A 19,899-nucleotide genomic window follows, 5' to 3' on the forward strand; every position below is an offset into this window, starting at 1 on the left:
ATTTGATGGATGGATGCGTGGGCACACAGGGCATGGAGAATGATAAAGGGGTTGCCGGCCTCCTGAAGGTGAATGGAGGGTATGGTGGAGGGGGTGCAGAAAGATGAGTAGGGCCCCTGGGAGTGATGGCAAAACTGACGGTTGTTCATAAATAATATGTTCCAAATTTCCCTTTGGGATAAATAAAGTTCTTTCTATTCTATTCTATTCTATTCTATTCTATTCTATTCTATATTAATGAAAGATGAAAAGAATGTGCATGATTTTGCACACAAAGAGTCCATTATTTAGAAATTGTGAGTGATGAATGTGTAGTACATTTGCCATATGGTATGTACATATGGATATTCAGTATCAGGGTGACTATAAAGTCTTTCCCTGACTAAATGGGAAGAATAGTTGAAGTTGAAATTGCAGCGTTTTTCAACAAACCCCCGTTCTGACTGTCTTGTCCTTTGGGGGGAAAAAAGAAACAGGGACTTGTTCATCTTTGCAGTAGCTGTCTGGTGATGAGCAGTGACAGGTTCCACTTCAAATAGACTGGCAGAAGCTTGTTGTGAGATGAAAAACTGAACAGAAACCACAGAATGTGGGTCAGAAGTTATGTTCTCCTCTGCTGTCCCACAATTTCAGGCATTTTACTTACATACTTTTTATTAAGTTATCTCAATGATATCTTTATCTTTTGGATTCAGAGGTTGCTATTTTTAATCAATGTACTATAACCAAGCTAGTACTTTTGAGTCCAGCCTATTGTACCTCTGATTGAACAACTGATTTTCCAACCAGGGAAAATGGCATTCCCAGGAGACAGCATCAGATTTTTTTTTTTAAAATCACTATTCAGAAACATTTTTGGTGATTCAGAGGTCTGGAACATGGCTATCAAGTTCCACTGCTAAGCAACAACATTGAAACATACAGTTATGGTCAGGCACACTGCACCCATCCATCAACCAGGTCTTCACACCCTTGCTTTCTGCCTCACTACATATATGGCATGCTACTTTATGCGTTAGCACTGAGCATTGGCATTTGATGTAAATCCTGAGGTGCTGAATTGATCTGGGTTATGATTGTGTTTATGATGACCCGGATTTTGTGTTTGGTCATGTACACACCCAACACATTTTAATTCCAGTTCCTCAAATATCACCACTTTGTCAGTGGACCTAGGCGTCTAAATATGACATGCTAGGTACCCTCCTGCATCTGTTTGGGATGTTCAGGGACAGTGTGTAAATCTACGCCTGTACATACATTGTGTCATTTCAAAATACACCTCTGTTTTCATAGAAAATGTTTAGTTTCTGCTCGTTACGTTGCATATAGTCTTTTTTTAAATAAGCTTACAATTTTGATAAAACACTTTGTTTTGGGGTTTATTTCCTTAGGTTTAGGCAACAAAGTCACGTGGTTAGGTTTAGAAAAAAACATCATGGTTTGGCTCAAAATTCACATGAACAAAGCACTCGTAGGTGAAAGTATGGAGTTTGTTTTACCCATCCACCACTGACTTTCTTGCTCTGTATTAAGAGATTTGCCAATGTTGTGACAAACTGCTATCCGGTGCATATCATACTACTGCGAAGGGTGCCACTGTGTTTTTGATGCCGACATCCACTGACTAAGTGCCGGTATTTGATGAGTTGGATTGTTGGCCACTGCTTCTTAAACTGATGTGCCCAGTGCATATTATACCTCCACAAAAGGTGCCACTGTGCGTAGGTGGCTGGTGCCAATATCTCTGACAAAGCGGCGGAATTTGACAAGTTGGGCGTGAGAATGCTGCAACACCATATCCCTTTTTCAAACACTTGGATAAGCCCTTAGCAAGCTTATAAGAAACCTGAACATGTCACCTGCAGTACTGCAGGGTACTGTTGAATACATAGACATACATACTGGTTTCTGTGTGCTGCCGAATACCTGCACAGGCATTGCTTCAGCCAAGTGACAAGTAACATCAATATAAACAATGGTAGTAACAAAAATATCTCACTTCTGGAGCAATGAAGAAACAGAGTTTTGTATTTTGGTAATGAAGAGGCTGCATATCTTCATGTACTTCTCCCCTGTCCTAGCACCTTTCAGGAGTAGCGGTGAGAGGGGGAGGGAGAGAGAGAGAGAGAGAGAGAGAGGCAATGGAATTGCTAAAAGCAGACAAGTGTTGGCGATTGGAGCAAAGAAGAAATTAGCAGAAACATTGTCCAGTGTAGTGTTTAATATTTCCTGTTGCCCATTTTTGCAAACATCCCAGCACCTGCACAAAGAGACTGTGTTAACTAGGAACCAGGATGCTAGTTAGTGTTTGTATGGATATGAATAACCACATTTCTCTGTGCTCCTTGCAAACATCATTATCCTAATGTGATCAAAACCACAATTAGCCTCATAAATTGTGAATATCCATGTCAATGTAAACACACCTATGTCAGCTGGGATATTCTCCAGCCCCCCCGCGACCGTCAAGAGGATGAGCGGTTACGAAAATGGATGGATGGATACAGCATTTGTACAAACACGCTGTGTGCAGGGTGATATGAGGCCAGCAGGAGGCGGGCTGGTGCATGTACAGTACAGGCCAAAAGTTTGGACACACCTTCTCATTCAATGCGTTTTCTTTATTTTCATGACTATTTACATTGTAGATTCTCACTGAAGGCATCAAAACTATGAATGAACACATGTGGTGTTATGTACTTAACAAAAAAAGGTGAAATAACTGAAAACATGTTTTATATTCTAGTTTCTTCAAAATAGCCACCCTTTGCTCTGATTACTGCTTTGCACACTCTTGGCATTCTCTCCATGAGCTTCAAGAGGTAGTCACCTGAAATGGTTTCCACTTCACAGGTGTGCCTTATCAGGGTTAATTAGTGGAATTTCTTGCTTTATCAATAGGGTTGGGACCATCAGTTGTGTTGTGCAGAAGTCAGGTTAATACACAGCCGACAGCCCTATTGGACAACTGTTAAAATTCATATTATGGCAAGAACCAATCAGTGAACTAAAGAAAAACGAGTGGCCATCATTACTTTAAGAAATGAAGGTCAGCCAGTCCGGAAAATTGCAAAAACTTTAAATGTGTCCCCAAGTGGAGTTGCAAAAACCATCAAGCGCTACAACGAAACTGGCACACATGAGGACCGACCCAGGAAAGGAAGACCAAGAGTCACCTCTGCTTCTGAGGATAAGTTCATCTGAGTCACCAGCCTCAGAAATCGCAAGTTAACAGCAGCTCAGATCAGAGACCAGATGAATGCCACACAGAGTTCTAGCAGCAGACCCATCTCTAGAACAACTGTTAAGAGGAGACTGCGCCAATTAGGCCTTCATGGTCAAATAGCTGCTAGGAAACCACTGTTAAGGAGAGGCAACAAACAGAAGAGATTTGTTTGGGCCAAGAAACACAAGGAATGGACATTAGACCAGTGGAAATCTGTGCTTTGGTCTGATGAGTCCAAATTTGAGATCTTTGGTTCCAACCGCCGTGTCTTTGTGAGACGCAGAAAAGGTGAACGGATGGATTCCACATGCCTGGTTCCCACTGTGAAGCATGGAGGAGGAGGTGTGATGGTGTGGGGTGTTTTGCTGGTGACACTGTTGGGGATTTATTCAAAATTGAAGGCACACTGAACCAGCATGGCTACCACAGCATCCTGCAGCGACATGCCATCCCATCCGGTTTGCGTTTAGTTGGACGATCATTTGTTTTTCAACAGGACAATGACCCCAAACACACCTCCAGGCTGTGTAAGGGCTATTTGACCAAGAAGGAGAGTGATGGAGTGCTGCGGCAGATGACCTGGCCTCCACAGTCACCGGACCTGAACCCAATGGAGATGGTTTGGGGTGAGCTGGACCGCAGAGTGAAGGCAAAGGGGCCAACAAGTGCTAAACACCTCTGGGAACTCCTTCAAGACTGTTGGAAAACCATTTCAGGTGACTACCTCTTGAAGCTCATGGAGAGAATGCCAAGAGTGTGCAAAGCAGTAATCAGAGCAAAGGGTGGCTATTTTGAAGAAACTAGAATATAAAACATGTTTTCAGTTATTTCACCTTTTTTTGTTAAGTACATAACTCCACATGTGTTCATTCATAGTTTTGATGCCTTCAGTGAGAATCTACAATGTAAATAGTCAAGAAAATAAAGAAAACGCATTGAATGAGAAGGTGTGTCCAAACTTTTGGCCTGTACTGTACATGTTAGTTGATACAAAAACAGCAGGCCTTAGCTGGAATACATCTTCTGCCTTGTTAGGGAACAGATACCTCTTGCCAGCTGTGGAATACCTCTTGGCAGGGAAAACTGAAGCATACTGTAGTCAGATGATTCTATGATGAGCATTCACTGTCTTGGTATCCCACAGGGAGCCTATGTGGGGACCTAAGGAGTCCAGTGGGACCATCAGCCATAGGAGGCTGTGTGATGATGGTTAGTTTGGCAGTCATAGAGGAAATTACTTATCGACCCAGTGGCTCTTTTTATACTGCAGAATAAGTTCATGCTGCTGAAAGGGTTATTGAATTAGTGCTGGGTCACATGGAGGAGGAGAGGGGCAGACTAGGGAACAACCCTACATTTTTTTTTTTTGGCCATTTTGCCTTTAATGGACAGGACAGGTAAGCGTGAAGGGGGAGAGAGTGGGGGATGACATGCAGCAAGGGGCCACAGGCTGGATTCAAACCCGGGCCGCTGCGGCAACAGCCTTGTGCATGGGGCGCCTGCTCTACCACTAAGCCACTGACGCCCCACAACCCTACATTTACCTGCATTTAAGATGTGACTGAAAACCGAAGGCTATTAATGGAGTGATGCTTTGTTCTGCTGCTTAACTGCTTCAAAATGCCATTTTCTTTTTCATTCTACTATTGAAGGTTCCCTAATGAATATTATTTGTATCAGGGGAGTGCAGAGAACCTCCTAAAGCAGAGTAAATTGTAACACAGACTTTTTAAGTGATTACATAGGGTCGATTCTTTCGTGCTCTGGCCAGTTGACCCCAATACTGCCAAACAGTGATCCCTGAAATTTCACAGAGATTGGACATGTTTCAGCAGTGTTCAGTAACAAAGAGTGTTTTCAGCTGACATAAGTAAATTTCTTTGTCATATTTGTTTTTCAATCACTGAGCTGTGTATGTAAAAGTCACCAAATCCAACCATGTATCACCTTAATAACTATCTTCTTGCCTAATACATAACACTGTTTTGAACTATGAAGCTCTATAGATAAAATTTCCACACAATGGGGTTAGTTGTAACATGATGTTACAAGTTCATTTTCTCTTTTCTTGCACTTCAAACTTATGTTCAGTTTTAACTAATGTCCTTAATTAAATGAGATATACATTGTATTCTTAATATATCAGGTATCTTGACACAAAATTTCACAGTCTTGTCGATATTCATACATTTGATACATTCAATATTTTGACATGCGGATCTGGGTTACCCAATCTATGTATATCTATTGGTCCAACCATTAAATATGGATGATAGACTAACAGATGGATGGATACCTGTATGGATATGTATTCTTCCCCTGATGCAGATGGAGACATAGTGCATCTACATCCATTTATCCATAAATCTTGAAGGAAGAAAGAGAGGAAATTACAGAATATCCACGCATACTGATGATGATTCTCAAAGTCAAGAATGCTTTCTCTGTAGGACAGATCTTTCCAAATTGGGTCCTATAGAGGCTAGGCAAGACTCCTTTCTAGCATTCAGTGAACACACTTTGGAAGAGGCAGCAAGTGCCCATGCATCATTGAAGAGGTATTAACTCTTGCAAATCATGCGCAAAGAAATGTGAGTACTTTATGCCCACTGAGGATACACACATGCATCCTTGAAAACGCTTTCAAGGAAGGACTCAGTCTTTGGTTGAATTCAAAGGATCCTTGGCATTAGAACAGTTCTCCGGAGGCATTCAGTGACGTAACCACCATGAAATTCAGTTGTTTAAGGATCCTTCCTTGACTTTGAGAAACACCATGTGCTATATGCTGTCTTTGTGTTGATCTTTCTATTCATGAAGCATTGGTTAGATGAGGGATGTACAGATGTTTTGATATCTATCATACATAGATCCATAAACAGTATCAACCTATAGTATCTAGATAGAATTATATTGAATTATTTGTGTTAAACAGACTTTCCCAGCAAATGTTACAACTAACCCCCTGCCAGTTACAATTAACCCCACCCATTGAGTATGTTGTAACATTTCACTTCTGCCACTTCTTGGTGCAATTGAAGAAGAAAGGTAAGTTCCAGAAAGAAAAAAAAACAACCACTGTTCATTTGTAGGAGAGATGTGCATGTTGTAGAATAAAACAAAAAAGATGATTAATCTGAAACCATTTTAATAACATTAAAAACTTAAATGTGTTAGGTTGTGCCCTGCTTTCCCCTAACAATGGATCAGTTGTGGGTAATAAAACAGATGTTGCTAGTGGTGCTTTATTTAGCCACATTTAGCTCAATGTTGGCTGGACTGCAGAATGTGATTTCAGCCTTATAAACACAAAAGTCTGTCCGTGAGTGAGTGAGTGCTTGACTGATTGATCAAGTTACACCACTGGTGAGTAAGTGATATTAGTGTTGGTGTCTTCCCTTTGGCCGTTGCGCTTTCAAAATAAATAGGCACCAACATCCTGACGGTCCTGTATTACTGTATTCCTCATTTCTCTTTAACCAGTGTAGCATGATAACAAGACTGCAGGGCTGTCTCGTGTTTATTGATGGGAGTAGCAAGCTAGCTAGCTAACTAGCCAACCACTGCATTAGTAAAATTTAATATCTTAGTGCTCTTGCTCTTGTCACAGTATAGAAAAAAAGCATTGCTATCATCAGATGAAGGATAACTTTGTTCAGCTCATTTTCTGTAAACGCTAACGTTAGCATAAAAGCATGGTGGAATTAGCAAGCTAGCTGGCCAGCCGCGGTCAAAATGGCAGTTTTGGATGGAGGAAAAAGAGGATCACCTCATCAGTTTATTTGAGGAACACACAAGTCTTGATATTTATGCAATTTTTTCTTGGTCAGTAATATTCATATGAACAATGAGAGTCAGGTTGGTTGAAATAAAACAGGTGTTGCTCAAAGTAAAAACAGAAAATTACTGCCATCTGCCAGCATAGTCCCTTGTTCCTCCCAGCATTTAAGAGCCCTTTAGGCTCGTTTAGCTCATTGTTCAACTCAATTCAGTTCAATTCAATTCATTTTGATTCAACTCAATTCAATTCAATTCAATTCAATTCAGTTCAATTCAATTCAATTCAATTCAATTCAATAGAACATTTACTCAAGAGGAAATTCTCAAAAAATGTGATAAAAATGAAAAACAATGTATAAAGCCACATAGCCTACTGCCAAAACAAACGTTACCACACTGTGCTATGGGACAACTATTAAAAAGTACATAAATAAGGGAAAAAGGTAATAAAAGGTAAGAAAAGATGAGGAAGAGCAACTGTAGCAGGTTGCTACCCTATGCAGTGTTGGAAATGGTTTTGGTCTTTACAGCTTACAAACAACATTCTTAATAACCTTGTTTTTAGCTGATGCAGAAAGCTGTTTCAAGCAAAATAGCTCCAATAACTTTGCCTGCTCAGAACCTTATGCCAGACATACAAAGTTATCAACAAAATTAGGGAGTTGGATAATCTTTGGAGTTGGTTGAGACCAAAACAGAGCTAAAAGGAGATTAAAAATTTTATCTTACAATATCAGGTGTACAAAAACTAGACTCCTATAAAAAATATGATGGTACTCTGTCAGCTGTATGTGTTCTAGTCTCTAAAATGTTGTTAATGTTTACATTTTAAGCTTACTCTCTCACTTGGTGTATTGTGTAATCTCTGTTCAACAAGCCCGTCCCACCTCCTCTCTGCCAGCCAAGCAGCATATGACATTAAAGAGCCTAATACAGATATTAATAGTAGTCAGGAGAGATGTATAACTTGAAACTGTAAACATAACTACTCTGAACTATCATTTATTACAAGTTAAGGAAAATTAATTTGTCAGCATTATTTATCATTTGAAATATAACAAATCCTGAAATAACAAGCTTCGATAAGCCCTTTGAAATGTGTTGCTGGTTAATTTGGTATTTTAGAATGATTTCCCCATTTCCCATATTTATTTATTGTCTCAGCCATCACCAATCAATACCAAAGATATGTTATTGAGTGGAAAGGATCAACGCTATAACATATAATAAAAAAAAAAAATGCAAGCTTGTCCTGAACACACACACAGACACACTCAGACACAACTATTTATATCTTTATACCCAGGACTGACTTTGATCCACACTAGCATAACATGGCACAACATCTGACCCAGCTTTGATTGCTAGCTTTGATATTCCAGTCACATGTTCAAAAGATGGAAACTGAGGAAGAATGGCCGGATCAGTTAGTTCTGGACCTGGCAGAGGAAGTAATCCCTTCTCTTTCCATTTTGACCTGTCTTAATTCTTTGTTGATGCTGGGTTGTTGGACTTTGGCCTGACCTTTCCTCTCTTATCTTTTTCCAGAATGGTCTTAATGCACTGCACCTGGCAGCCAAGGAGGGCCATGTGGACCTGGTCCAGGAGCTGTTGGACAGAGGTGCTGCAGTAGATTCAGCCACAAAGGTAGGTTATCTCAGCATCTCACTTCAGATTCATCCACATGTCCTCGCAGAATAGGTGCTGCTACTAAATTAGTGACATAGTAGAATTGCAAAGCAGGTGGGTTACCCAGCAACTTGTAGATTAGGTAGCTGGCACCAGATAACGTCAGATAGATGTTGGATTCTGACGTCAGACAGACATTCAATTTTGGTTGTAATGGTTGGACATCAGGTTGAGGATATTTTAAATGTCTAACAGTGTTTAAATTTCATGTTGCGTGGACATTATCATTACAAACTTTGGGTATTGTTTTCCTTAGTTTTTGACTAACTGCTGTGTGATCAAATGTGCTAAATATGACTTAGTGCACCATATTTACCCTCTGCCATTTTATTTGTGTCTAAATTCAAAGTGTGAATTTCATTCACTATATAGTACCTCAAATATTCCAACAAAGGAATGAAAGTAGTAGCATCCACAGCATGTCAATCAATCAATTTATTTATCACATGAAATCACAAGAATATGATTTGAGGGAGGCCACTGGTAGTAAACAAGCAAAAATTTTGTGCACTACTTTCTGCTAACAATCCCACAAAGCAATGCATCACGTGATAAATGCAAAAAATAAGGCTGTGTGACACCTGTCAGTCATGTCCCAAAATCATGGTAATTTATGTCTGACATCTTGATTTACTGCTAACTATAGGTTAAACTATTGAGTGTACATTATATACTGGGACTAGTGTGATTGAGGGATTGATTGTGAACACAGCCAGTAGCTGTTGAAGCTAGCTGCCTTTCTAATTGCCATTTAGGAATGCCTGTAGTTTGGTCACTAACCAAACATTATGTTAACACACTTTATTCAAGTTTACAGTATCTCATACATAACTGCAAACAATACTTACTTAGTTGTTAATATTTTAGCATAGTAGAGCTATATAAAAGCAGGTGGTCCCACACAGCTGATAAGCTATTGTAGCTTCCTCTGTTTTGGAAAGTCCGGCTCTTCGTAGATTCATTCATTGATCAGCACTGTCAAAATGGCTTGTTATTGGTCAACATGCAAATTAACAACAAGTTAAGTTTGATGCAAATCTGTTTAAATTATGCATTTAAATTTGAAAATTGAAATATGGCCAATATGACATTTGAAGCATTTGACAGGAAAACAAATTCAACTTTTTTTTTCTTTTTTCCCCATTATGTACAAATTACCTCTTCAAACTCGGGATTAGAAATTTCAGGACATAGAATTACCTCATGATATGTCCATACCAAATCATGCAGTGAAAGTAATTACTGAGAATACTACAATGGTTTGGACAGACACAGTGTGTGTAGCTCTGGGAGCAGTAGTTGTTTTGTGTGGTCATTGTTTTTACATTTTAAGGATTTAGCTCATGGTCTTATCTAGATTTATTTATGATGACTGCAGTCCTAGGGCGGCACGGTGGTGTGGTGGTTAGCACTCTCGCCTCACAGCAAGAGGGTTGCCGGTTCGATCCCGGGCGTGGGAGCCCTTCTGTGTGGAGTTTGCATGTTCTCCCTGTGTCAGCGTGGGTTCTCTCCGGGCACTCCAGCTTCCTCCCACAGTCCAAAGACATGCAGATTGGGGACTAGGTTAATTGATAACTCTAAATTGTCCGTAGGTGTGAATGTGAGCGTGAATGGTTGTCTGTCTCTATGTGTCAGCCCTGCGATAGTCTGGCGACCTGTCCAGGGTGTACCCTGCCTCTCGCCCGATGTAGCTGGGATAGGCTCCAGCCCCCCCGCGACCCTCAAGAGGATGAAGCGGTTAGAAGATGAATGAATGAATGAGTCCTAGTTAACAATTAATTCCAATTAGCAAGCAAGTTGTTCAAAATTAAAAAGATATGTAAGCCCATTTCTGCCAGTATGCACTGTAAACCCCCAATTCACTCACTTAACTTTTTTTTTTTTTTTTTTTTTTTAGGAAACATCAGCACTTTTAGTACAATACAGAAACATAACAGTTTGAGTTCATCAAGCACAAAATAAATGTGTCACATGACCCTTGTCTAACAGGTACTTTGTCAGTTTAAGTCATATCGTGGCAAACTTTCTCAATTGCTAGAATAAGGCAAGGAGATAAATTCTGAACTAAGATGATTTAATTTCACCTCAGCACAGCTTTATGTTAGACACTTTAATGTCCACACAGGTGGGAGGTCACTAACTGTGTATATGACTTAACTCACAGTGCAAAATGTCTTTTACGCAACACTAACTGTAAACCATTTGAACCATTGTTAAATACATAACATTAGTCACTGCATAATGGGTAACGAGTAATTTAGAACACATTTAATCACAGTTTTCTTCTGCTTATTGCCTTAAACACATTGTCTTACAGCATGCTGGGAAGCTCAACCCATTTAGCCCCAACACGCTGCAATATGTTAACTGCACAATGATGGTGTTGTTTATTGGCCTTAAACTAATTAGGTAAAATTGGCTTTATAAATTTTGGTCAAATGAACTCAAAACTCAAAAATTGTTGACCTAACATAAAAAAATGATGTCAAGCCCACAAAGGATGAGTTTTGTTTAAAGTGAACAGAAAGTTTTTATGCTATTTTGACAATCCGGTGCATTTATGTAGACTTTACATTTAAAAATTGTGTCATGCATGGATTGGGATTTACAGGGTGATAAAAAAAGATCTCATAATTAGAATAGTAATAATAATAATAATGAGAACCTTTCAGAATTTATCTCAAAATAGTGAGAAAATTTCTCAAAAATACTGAGTTAGTATTTTAAAGAAGTTTTCTAAAATAATGACTTAGAACCTCAGCTTGCTGAAAATGTTAACATCTCTTGTTTCAAGAAATTTTCCTCAATGTTATGACTTTCAGGATCTTTTTCTTCATCACACTGGCAGAAATCGACTTCCATATGGGAATGTTTGTGCTATTCTAAGTTATAAAAAATATATTTTCTTGGCCACAAAATAATTAAATAAAAAAGTGAGCACTAATGAAGAGAAAAGGTATAACATACAATTTAATATTTGTAAATAATTTTATGGAAAGAAGACATATTGATTCTAAGTTTAGGATTCATATCATTCATTGAGAAAAACAAGCTTCTACAGAGAATTAAGTGTCTAGAAATACAGTTGATGAGATAGTGGGGCACTAAAGGAAACTGATATGGATAGTAGAGTAGTAAGCATAGTGATATGATGCATAGGCAATGGTGAGCATTCCAACTCCTGCAATTAGAGAAGGCTCATTACTGAGCAGGTACCCAGAATCATGTTGGCGTCACTCCCAAATACAACTACATGCTACATTTGCCAAACAGCAGAGCTGTTTATAGGTTGGAGTATATATATATATATATATATATATATATATATATATATATATATATATATATATATAAATCACTCACTCAAAAAGTTACGTATGGGTGACAAATGAAAGGGAAATAATGAGTGGAGAAAGAAAAGTAGATGCTTCTGTACAAGGCACAAAATTTCACTAAATGGTTTGATGAGTATGAAAATGATCATATCATATGTTATGGTTATCCTGGTCACCAGATCTCAACCCAACTCATTTTTCAGTTCTGTAAATGACTCAGTAGTTAAGTACTGAATTTAACATGTAAAGACCTGGATGTTACTCTATACCCTTTGTTACTCCCATGGGGAGTAACAAAGGGTATAGAAGATCAGAATGACACATGGTTGAAGTACAAACTTCATGGTCACTATCATTGCTTGCTTCTCATGAAGCGTTAAATTCGAACATTTTTCTTTGATATATCTGGTGTAGTTGTTATGGAATGTGTTATTATTATTGAACAAGTTGCCTGATATGTGTGCATTTATGATTCCATAGCCACACCTTAGTTGGAGGGGAAAAGGTGTTGTTATAGTTGTAATGGTTCTCCCATGAAACCACTGAGTGCTCTAGAAGGACTGCTTTCTGTATGAACTTTAAGCAGCTACATATAAAAGCTACCCCAGAGGATTACTGATACCTGTGAATGTGAATTGTGATATGGATTCATCATATTTCTACAACAGCTCTTTTGTAACTACTTGACATAACTACCATGTACTGGCTTTAATGATATTTGGCATTTATTCTGCCCCTAATACCCAAATGCCCTATCTCACAATGTAGACAAAGGTGAAAAATAATTTGTGTATCCACTCTGTGATTCTAATCTTCTCAAAACTATAAAGGGTTCTTCCTTGGCCAATGCTACACCATTATAACAAGTTTCATGTAAATCAGGCCAGTAGTCTTTTCATAATCCTTCAGACTACTAGATAAATCTACCAGTCGAACTGAAAATATAGCCTCCTCATCAGAGGTAATAAGGTTAGGTCATAAAGATATACCAGTATGAAGTGTGGCACCTTGTGTTGCAAATCATTATTTTTATAAGGAAATGCTTATTGTCATTGTCTATTTATGTTTTCTTTTCATACAGAAAGGAAATACAGCACTTCATATATCCTCTTTAGCTGGTCAGGCTGAAGTAGTGAAGATCCTGGTCAAACAAGGAGCTGACATCAATGCACAGTCTCAGGTGAGCCTCTACACTGCTACTGCTACTGAGATCTTTTGATGCTGTCATCCCTTTATAGAGTCAATGCCAATAGCACTTCCTGTATTATTCATCATCAATATCATGTTAGACAGCTATGATTTTGTTTTGGGATGTGCTCTGTAAATACAGTAGATGCTGATGACCTGTAGTATATTGGTAACTCCTTGTATTTGTCTTCATGCTGTAGAATGGATTCACTCCTCTATACATGGCCGCCCAGGAGAATCACATGGATGTGGTTCGATACCTGCTCGAGAACGGAGGCAACCAGAGCACTGCTACTGAGGTGAGAGTGTGTGTTTAAGATGACTACCTTGGACTGCAGTGTGCTGGCAGACCATCAAAAAATGTATAGGCTTTTTAGAATTTGATCAAAATGTTGAAAGGTAAATACACTTCATCAGTTATTAATGTTTATTCTTTAATTATCTTTCATAGATAATAAAACAGCAGGAAAGTCAAAAGCCCTTTTTAAACAGGAATTGCGCAAATTTGCAGGAAAGCCCAATCAGTCTTTTTTCAGCATTGGCAGTATAAAAACAAAATCGGAGAGTGTGGCAAAATGCTGCCTACCTACTTTTGTTTATACAGAATGTGCTTTTTTTGGGGCAATGGGGGCGTGAGCAAGTAACAAAACGTGTAGCTCAGCGTGTGACGTAAACAGTGATGTGGGAGGGAAGCCGTGGCTGGTCAGTCCTTTGGTAGTTCTCTTGTTAGTCAGCCCGTTCTTCACCGTTCCTGTCATCTGTCGGTTAATGGCCTCTTCGTTTGCGAGGACAAGGAGGGTGCGCAATTCCTTGTCTCCCCAATTGCTCATCTTTACAGTGTCTGTCAGATTTGTGTTTCCCTCTTGCTATTAGCTGCTTGCTAATTCCTGCTATCAGCTGTTTCCTGTTTATCCACCGCCAGTGGCTCGCATGTGTGGTGTCATAAACAGCTCCTCCCACAAGTCTTCAACAGCCCCTCCCTTTGTGGAAGGCCGCCTCGGCCTGTTTAAACTAAAAGGGTTCCACCAATATGACTACCCTACGAGGCGGAAAATTGGGCACCTCGGATCAACTCGCCAATCCGGCTCTGTGTGTCTAAACGCTTGCAGCTTGCCGGCAAAACGGCCCAACATTCATGGAAAATCTGGCAGTGTAAAAGGGGCTAATGTCAGGTCAGGCCTTTTCAGCAGGCTAATCAGGAAGCAACAAATACACAACAAAAAAAACAGACAAAATCTGTTTGTCTCATTTTCTCGTACTATATTCTGTCCTGTGGAAAGATACTAAACATTTGATTGACAATGGATTGTTTTCAATTACTTAAAATACCTTAGTGTTGGAGTAAAATACAATAGTTTATATGTAGGCAATGGATTTATGCCTCTGCACCGGTGACAGTACTGGCCGAAGCCATTATGTTTTTGGGTTGTCCGTCCATCTGTCTGTCCCAGTTTTATGAACTTGATATCTATAAACCATTTTGAGGGAATTCAAGTTTGGCAAAAACATCTCCATAGACTCAAGGATGAATTGATCAGATTTTGGTGGTCAAAGGTCAAGATCACTGTCACCTTGTCTGTCTTATTCTTTAGGTAATTTCTTTAAATGTAATCAAAATTATAGTTTTTTTTCAGGACATCTTTTCATTTGTTTTCAGTAGGTCAGAATTAGTAAGAATGTACGAGTTGTACTGTTTCATTTTCTATTAAAGATAATTTAAAAAAGTAATGATAATAACGCCTGAAGTGTTATTTTCCTGAAAACACAACACAAAATGTGATAAACATTTGCATTTTTACGTGTAGGTTAGTGTTGCTATAAAATAAAATAAAAATAGTTAATGAATAAGCATTAAACACAAAGCAGATACAAGGCTGATGTAACTGCCATTGTTTTGCAGATTTTTGACCATAATCCAAGGTATGTGATTGTTTTAAATTTCATGGCAATCCATACTGGAGATGTTGACACATTCCGCTCTGCATGAAAAAATATCAACATGCTGATAGTTATAGAGAAAATGGAAAGGGACCACCAAGTCATTAGGACACATCATCTGGGAATCATGATGACAAATGACAAAATCACATGGAATATGAACACAAAGTGGTAGTCTGAATCACCATGATCATCAGGGATCACCAAAGTCATCAGAATTCATCCTTAGGGGACCATGAATGTTCGTACAAAATGTCATGGCAATCCATCTGTTGTCTGTTGAGACATTTAAGTCTTGACCAAAGTGGTTCACTCACTGACTGATGAACACTAACCTTCCTAGAGCTCCACTGCTACCATGTTCATCATTAACCTAATTGAAACTTCCTGCAGAGATTTCCTATTGAAAACATCAAACAGCAGAGTACCTCCCTGTCCTGGTGGATGTCCAGTGTGAAAATTATGCAGGAATGGCAGCCACCTAAAAGCATATGGGAATAAGCGAATGAAAACAGTATTTACTGTTAAAAAGATGAAGTGTGAGCAGTAGAACGGTGGATATAAAAGCCTACTTTACACTACATGGTTCAAGTGACCCAATTCTGATTTTTTCCGCTCAAGTGGCACACATCGGATCTGTAACATGAATGTATAAATAGGAAAAAAACGCATGATATCGGATATTGTCAGATCAGATTCAGGCCTCCTTCATATGTGGAAATATATCGGATATGAATCAGATATCTGCCAATAGGTCTGTAATCTAAACAGACAGATCGGATATTTCCTGGCAATCCACGTACGTCATGAATAATGCGACGACAGCGCATTTTGATGATGTACTTATGAGCGAGGGAAAGTAAGGAAAGGCGAATAAATCGCACTTTAATCAAAAACTATGAACCAAAAAAGCACAATCTATCCCGAGTAAGACAACTGCTTGATCCCCGTCTCCAGTGTACCAGCAGAGAACCTGCAGAACCGAATCAGCGAAAAAACACACCGGGCTACACAGCCTCTCTACCTGAGCAGCTGAAGCTGCGGCTTGCACCCTCATAGGGCTCGCATCCCTCATAGGGCTCGCACCCCTCATAGACATATATACGTAGAGATCAAATACATTATTTTTGGTGCCTAACTGTTTCCCAAGTATATTAGTGTGTGTGTGTGTGTGTGTGTGTGTGTGTGTGTGTGTGTGTGTGTGTGTGTGTGTGTGTGTGTGTGAATGAATAAACGAGAGGCATTAACGTAAATTTCTTTGTAGAAAGGCACTTTATGAAATTAAGTCCATTTACTTGTATTTGTTTACAGCGCAGCCTTGCCATATCCAATATAGCGGCGACGTTGACGTACGACTCAGCTCTCGATATGGCGTCTACATATATATGTCCATGCGCACCCTCGGCACACAGACACACAGACGGTGCTTCTGCTTGCCAGCCAAACGTGTGCGCAACTGTGAGAAATAAATATGTGAGGTGTACGCTGCTTTTCTATCTTTTTTTCTGTCAGCGACATACACTCCTAACACAGGACGAGTTGATTATTAAGCCATAGTGATGCGCGGATTGGCTCTGATAGCACCCGAATCAGCATGTACGCATCAACCATCCAGCCGCACGGACATTTCAGCCATGCTGTCTATGATCCTGTCCTGCTGGCTGTCCCGTTCATACAGACTTCATTTCAGCACAGTTACTACCTCTGCTGCTGACTTAAAGGTGAGACAACTCTGTCCCCCCATTCCATGATTGTACCTTTTATACAGAACAGTGAGGCAGCATAACAGCATGGAATTCCCACCTTGAAGAGGCAGTGTAATGGGGGCTTATGGGTCATCATGGTGAGATATGGTCCCAGGGACACCTATTGTCACAGGGACTACCACAGAATTGTTTGCCAGGTGTTTCTTTCTGACTTTCTGTCTGTGGACAGATTTTGTCACTGTAACAGTGTCACCATCTTGCCAAATACAGCCATGAAACTTTTTTAAAGTGTTGAAATAAAAATAAAGGTTGAGTTTAAGAGATGGGTATGGTCCGAGCAAGGGGGTCAACAGAAGTTGGGTAGGAAGAAGGGAAGGGGTCAGTGGCATTCCTAATTTACGCCCCTGGCCCACATTCGTTGTCATTCGCTGATTGCTGTATCACGGCTGGAGTGATCCCATTGCAAGATGGTCTTGAGTTTGTTCTTGTTATTTGAGATATGGCCATTATGGTTGAAATGACATGAGATTTTCACGGTACAATAACCATCTCAGAAAAATATTGTGGTTTCACAGTATCACAGTATTACAGAATTTATATTATTAGCAGTCAAAATGACCCTTTAAGGAATGAAAACAAAAGGGTTACTGGTGGTTGAACAAATGTTTTATTGCTATAATTAAAGCTTAAAGCCATTTTTTTAATGGAAGTATGTGTGAATGGTCTCCCCTTAGAGAATAACTAAAATAAAGGAGAGATGTAGTGTCCAGTTGCATTTTTTTTTCCAATATCACTGATAAGCAAATGTACACAACTTTCAACTTTTATATCACGGTATACCTTGAAACCAGTATATCGCTGCAACCCTAGTAGCTGTTCCTTAAATACCAACTGTTTAAGAATTTACTGCAACAGCACTCATGAAATGTCTGTCATCCAAACAACTCAGAAGTTTTGAGGTAGACTTTACTGAACATTCACAAATACAAATTCTTGTAGATGTAGATGTAGCTAATCCTCTGAAACTCACGTTCTTCTTTCATCTAGGATGGCTTCACTCCTCTGGCCATCGCCCTCCAGCAGGGCCACAACCAGGTGGTTTCTATCCTACTGGAGAATGATACTAAAGGCAAGGTCCGCCTGCCTGCCTTGCATATCGCTGCCCGCAAGGACGACACCAAGTCAGCCGCCCTGCTACTCCAGAATGACCACAATGCTGATGTCCAGTCGAAGGTATGACCACAGCACGATTTGAGTTGGGGGGTTGGAATGTGTGGATGTGAAGCTAATGTGGTGCTATTTGTTTGTGCCACTGTGTCCATACTGTAGTTTATATGTGGTGTGGTACAAACTGCAGAAGGTAAAGCATTAAAAATTACTCTAGCTTACTTTTAAATGTCAGTTTAAGCATATTAACATCGGGATCCTGTAAGATTCTTTGGATGGCAAGACCTTGTTTAAATCTGATATTAAAATGTGATCTGTGTCTGGATAAGCTTTCTTGATAATCAACAATCTGTTCACACTGTTCTCATTACATCCCATCTTTACAACCTCAGGGGCTGGATTTTCTAGCTCATTACACAAAGTAGGCGAGTAGGTGGAGAGCTGACAACATACAGTTACATAGAAGGTGATGTTACAGTCCAATAGTGTGCACTCCATATGTGTGGGTTGAGCTGTAGTTGTAATCATGACATTACTGCTAGTGATGATGATGTTAGTGGCCTCAATGATGAGGTCTCTATACACAGTGATGATCTGTCAGCCCATAATGGTGACATTCCTACTGACCTGAGGTCTTGAACTTTCTGTACACACCTGTAAAATGTGGGAAAACATTTCTACCTGTGGCTGTGATTGTTTGAACCAAAGTGGTGATTTTCTAGGTAAAGTAAAGTTGATCTCTCCACAGTGATGAAGATATTTTCATGTCAGGATGATGTTTCTGTCCCCATAGAATACACTAGGCCTCATTCACCAACCCTTCTTTAGAGGAAATTTAACCTACTTTTAGACAGTTTTCATGAAAATTCTGACATTCACCAATGTTTTCTTTCTTGGGATTTGCTCTAAGGTACGAACAGAATCGATGCACACTCAACTGTTTTTTTAATTCTTCAAAGTTCTAACTGCTGTGTTGTTAGCATCTGGACTTGCTTGAGTGTCTTAAAGATGTTTCGCTTCTCATCCAAGAGGCTTCTTCATTTCTAAATGATTGGTGAAGAGGCTTTAAATTCTGTTTTGATGTGAACCCTTAAGCGGCCTTCACATGATAAGAACAACGTGCCTTGCTCACCACCAGGTGCGGCGCAGAGGTCTGAGGTAAACTCGGTCAAAGTTCAAATAATTTCAACTCTGAGCACAGCGCTTGGGTGGAAAATCCGAGTGGTGCGCGACAACAAGGGTAGCAGTGCCGCTTTGTCAGGTGTTGCCGCCCTCTCCAAAGACAAACAATGGGACAGCCAGCGCAAAGCAGTTTTACAGCTGATCATGTGTAGAGGCCTTTACAGAGTTGTTGAAGTCACATGTGTGCTCTGAATTTCAGAGTCATCAAGGTCACATGTGAGTCGTTGACCGACCCAGCCATCATGTGTGTCTTTAAGATTAGATGGGTCCAGGTGTGAATGGGTGTTCACGTCTGGGGAAGGATCTCAAGACTGCATTGTCATGGTTTCTACCGTTTTTTTTCCCTGTTAAAGGGGTTTTTTGGGGAGTTTTTCCTTATCCGCTGTGAGGGTCCAAAGGACAGAGGGATGTCGTATGCTGCAAAGCCCTGTGAGGCAAATTGTGATTTGTGATATTGGGCTTCATAAATAAAATTGATTGATTGATTGATTGTAGGTGGGTGATAAGTGGTGTCGTAGGCCACCTCTTTTGTTTCACATAGATGGCTTCTTTCACATCACTTTCAAACCATTGGTCTCTCTGGCCAAGATGTGTACCTTGCTGTCCTCGGAAGAATGTTCTTCTCCTTTAGATGTGAACAGCTAAGTCTTGACCTGAGGAGCTGGCTCATCTTTGCTGTGCCATG

General features: G+C 39.8%; 1 protein-coding gene across 2 annotated transcripts in view; it reads left to right on the forward strand.

Moving 5' to 3' along the window:
* ank2b (ankyrin 2b, neuronal) overlaps positions 1 to 19,899 on the forward strand; it is a 207,712-nt gene that overhangs the window by 61,968 nt on the left and 125,845 nt on the right. For both annotated transcript variants that reach the window (XM_049568799.1, XM_049568800.1), the window contains exons 3-6: positions 8,558 to 8,656; positions 13,115 to 13,213; positions 13,422 to 13,520; positions 17,913 to 18,098. In XM_049568799.1, the coding sequence (XP_049424756.1) occupies positions 8,558 to 8,656; positions 13,115 to 13,213; positions 13,422 to 13,520; positions 17,913 to 18,098 (483 nt within the window). The remainder of the gene's footprint in view (positions 1 to 8,557; positions 8,657 to 13,114; positions 13,214 to 13,421; positions 13,521 to 17,912; positions 18,099 to 19,899) is intronic.

The sequence above is a fragment of the Epinephelus fuscoguttatus genome, linkage group LG23 (genome assembly GCF_011397635.1).
Source record: "Epinephelus fuscoguttatus linkage group LG23, E.fuscoguttatus.final_Chr_v1".
NCBI classification, from domain to species: domain Eukaryota; kingdom Metazoa; phylum Chordata; class Actinopteri; order Perciformes; family Serranidae; genus Epinephelus; species Epinephelus fuscoguttatus.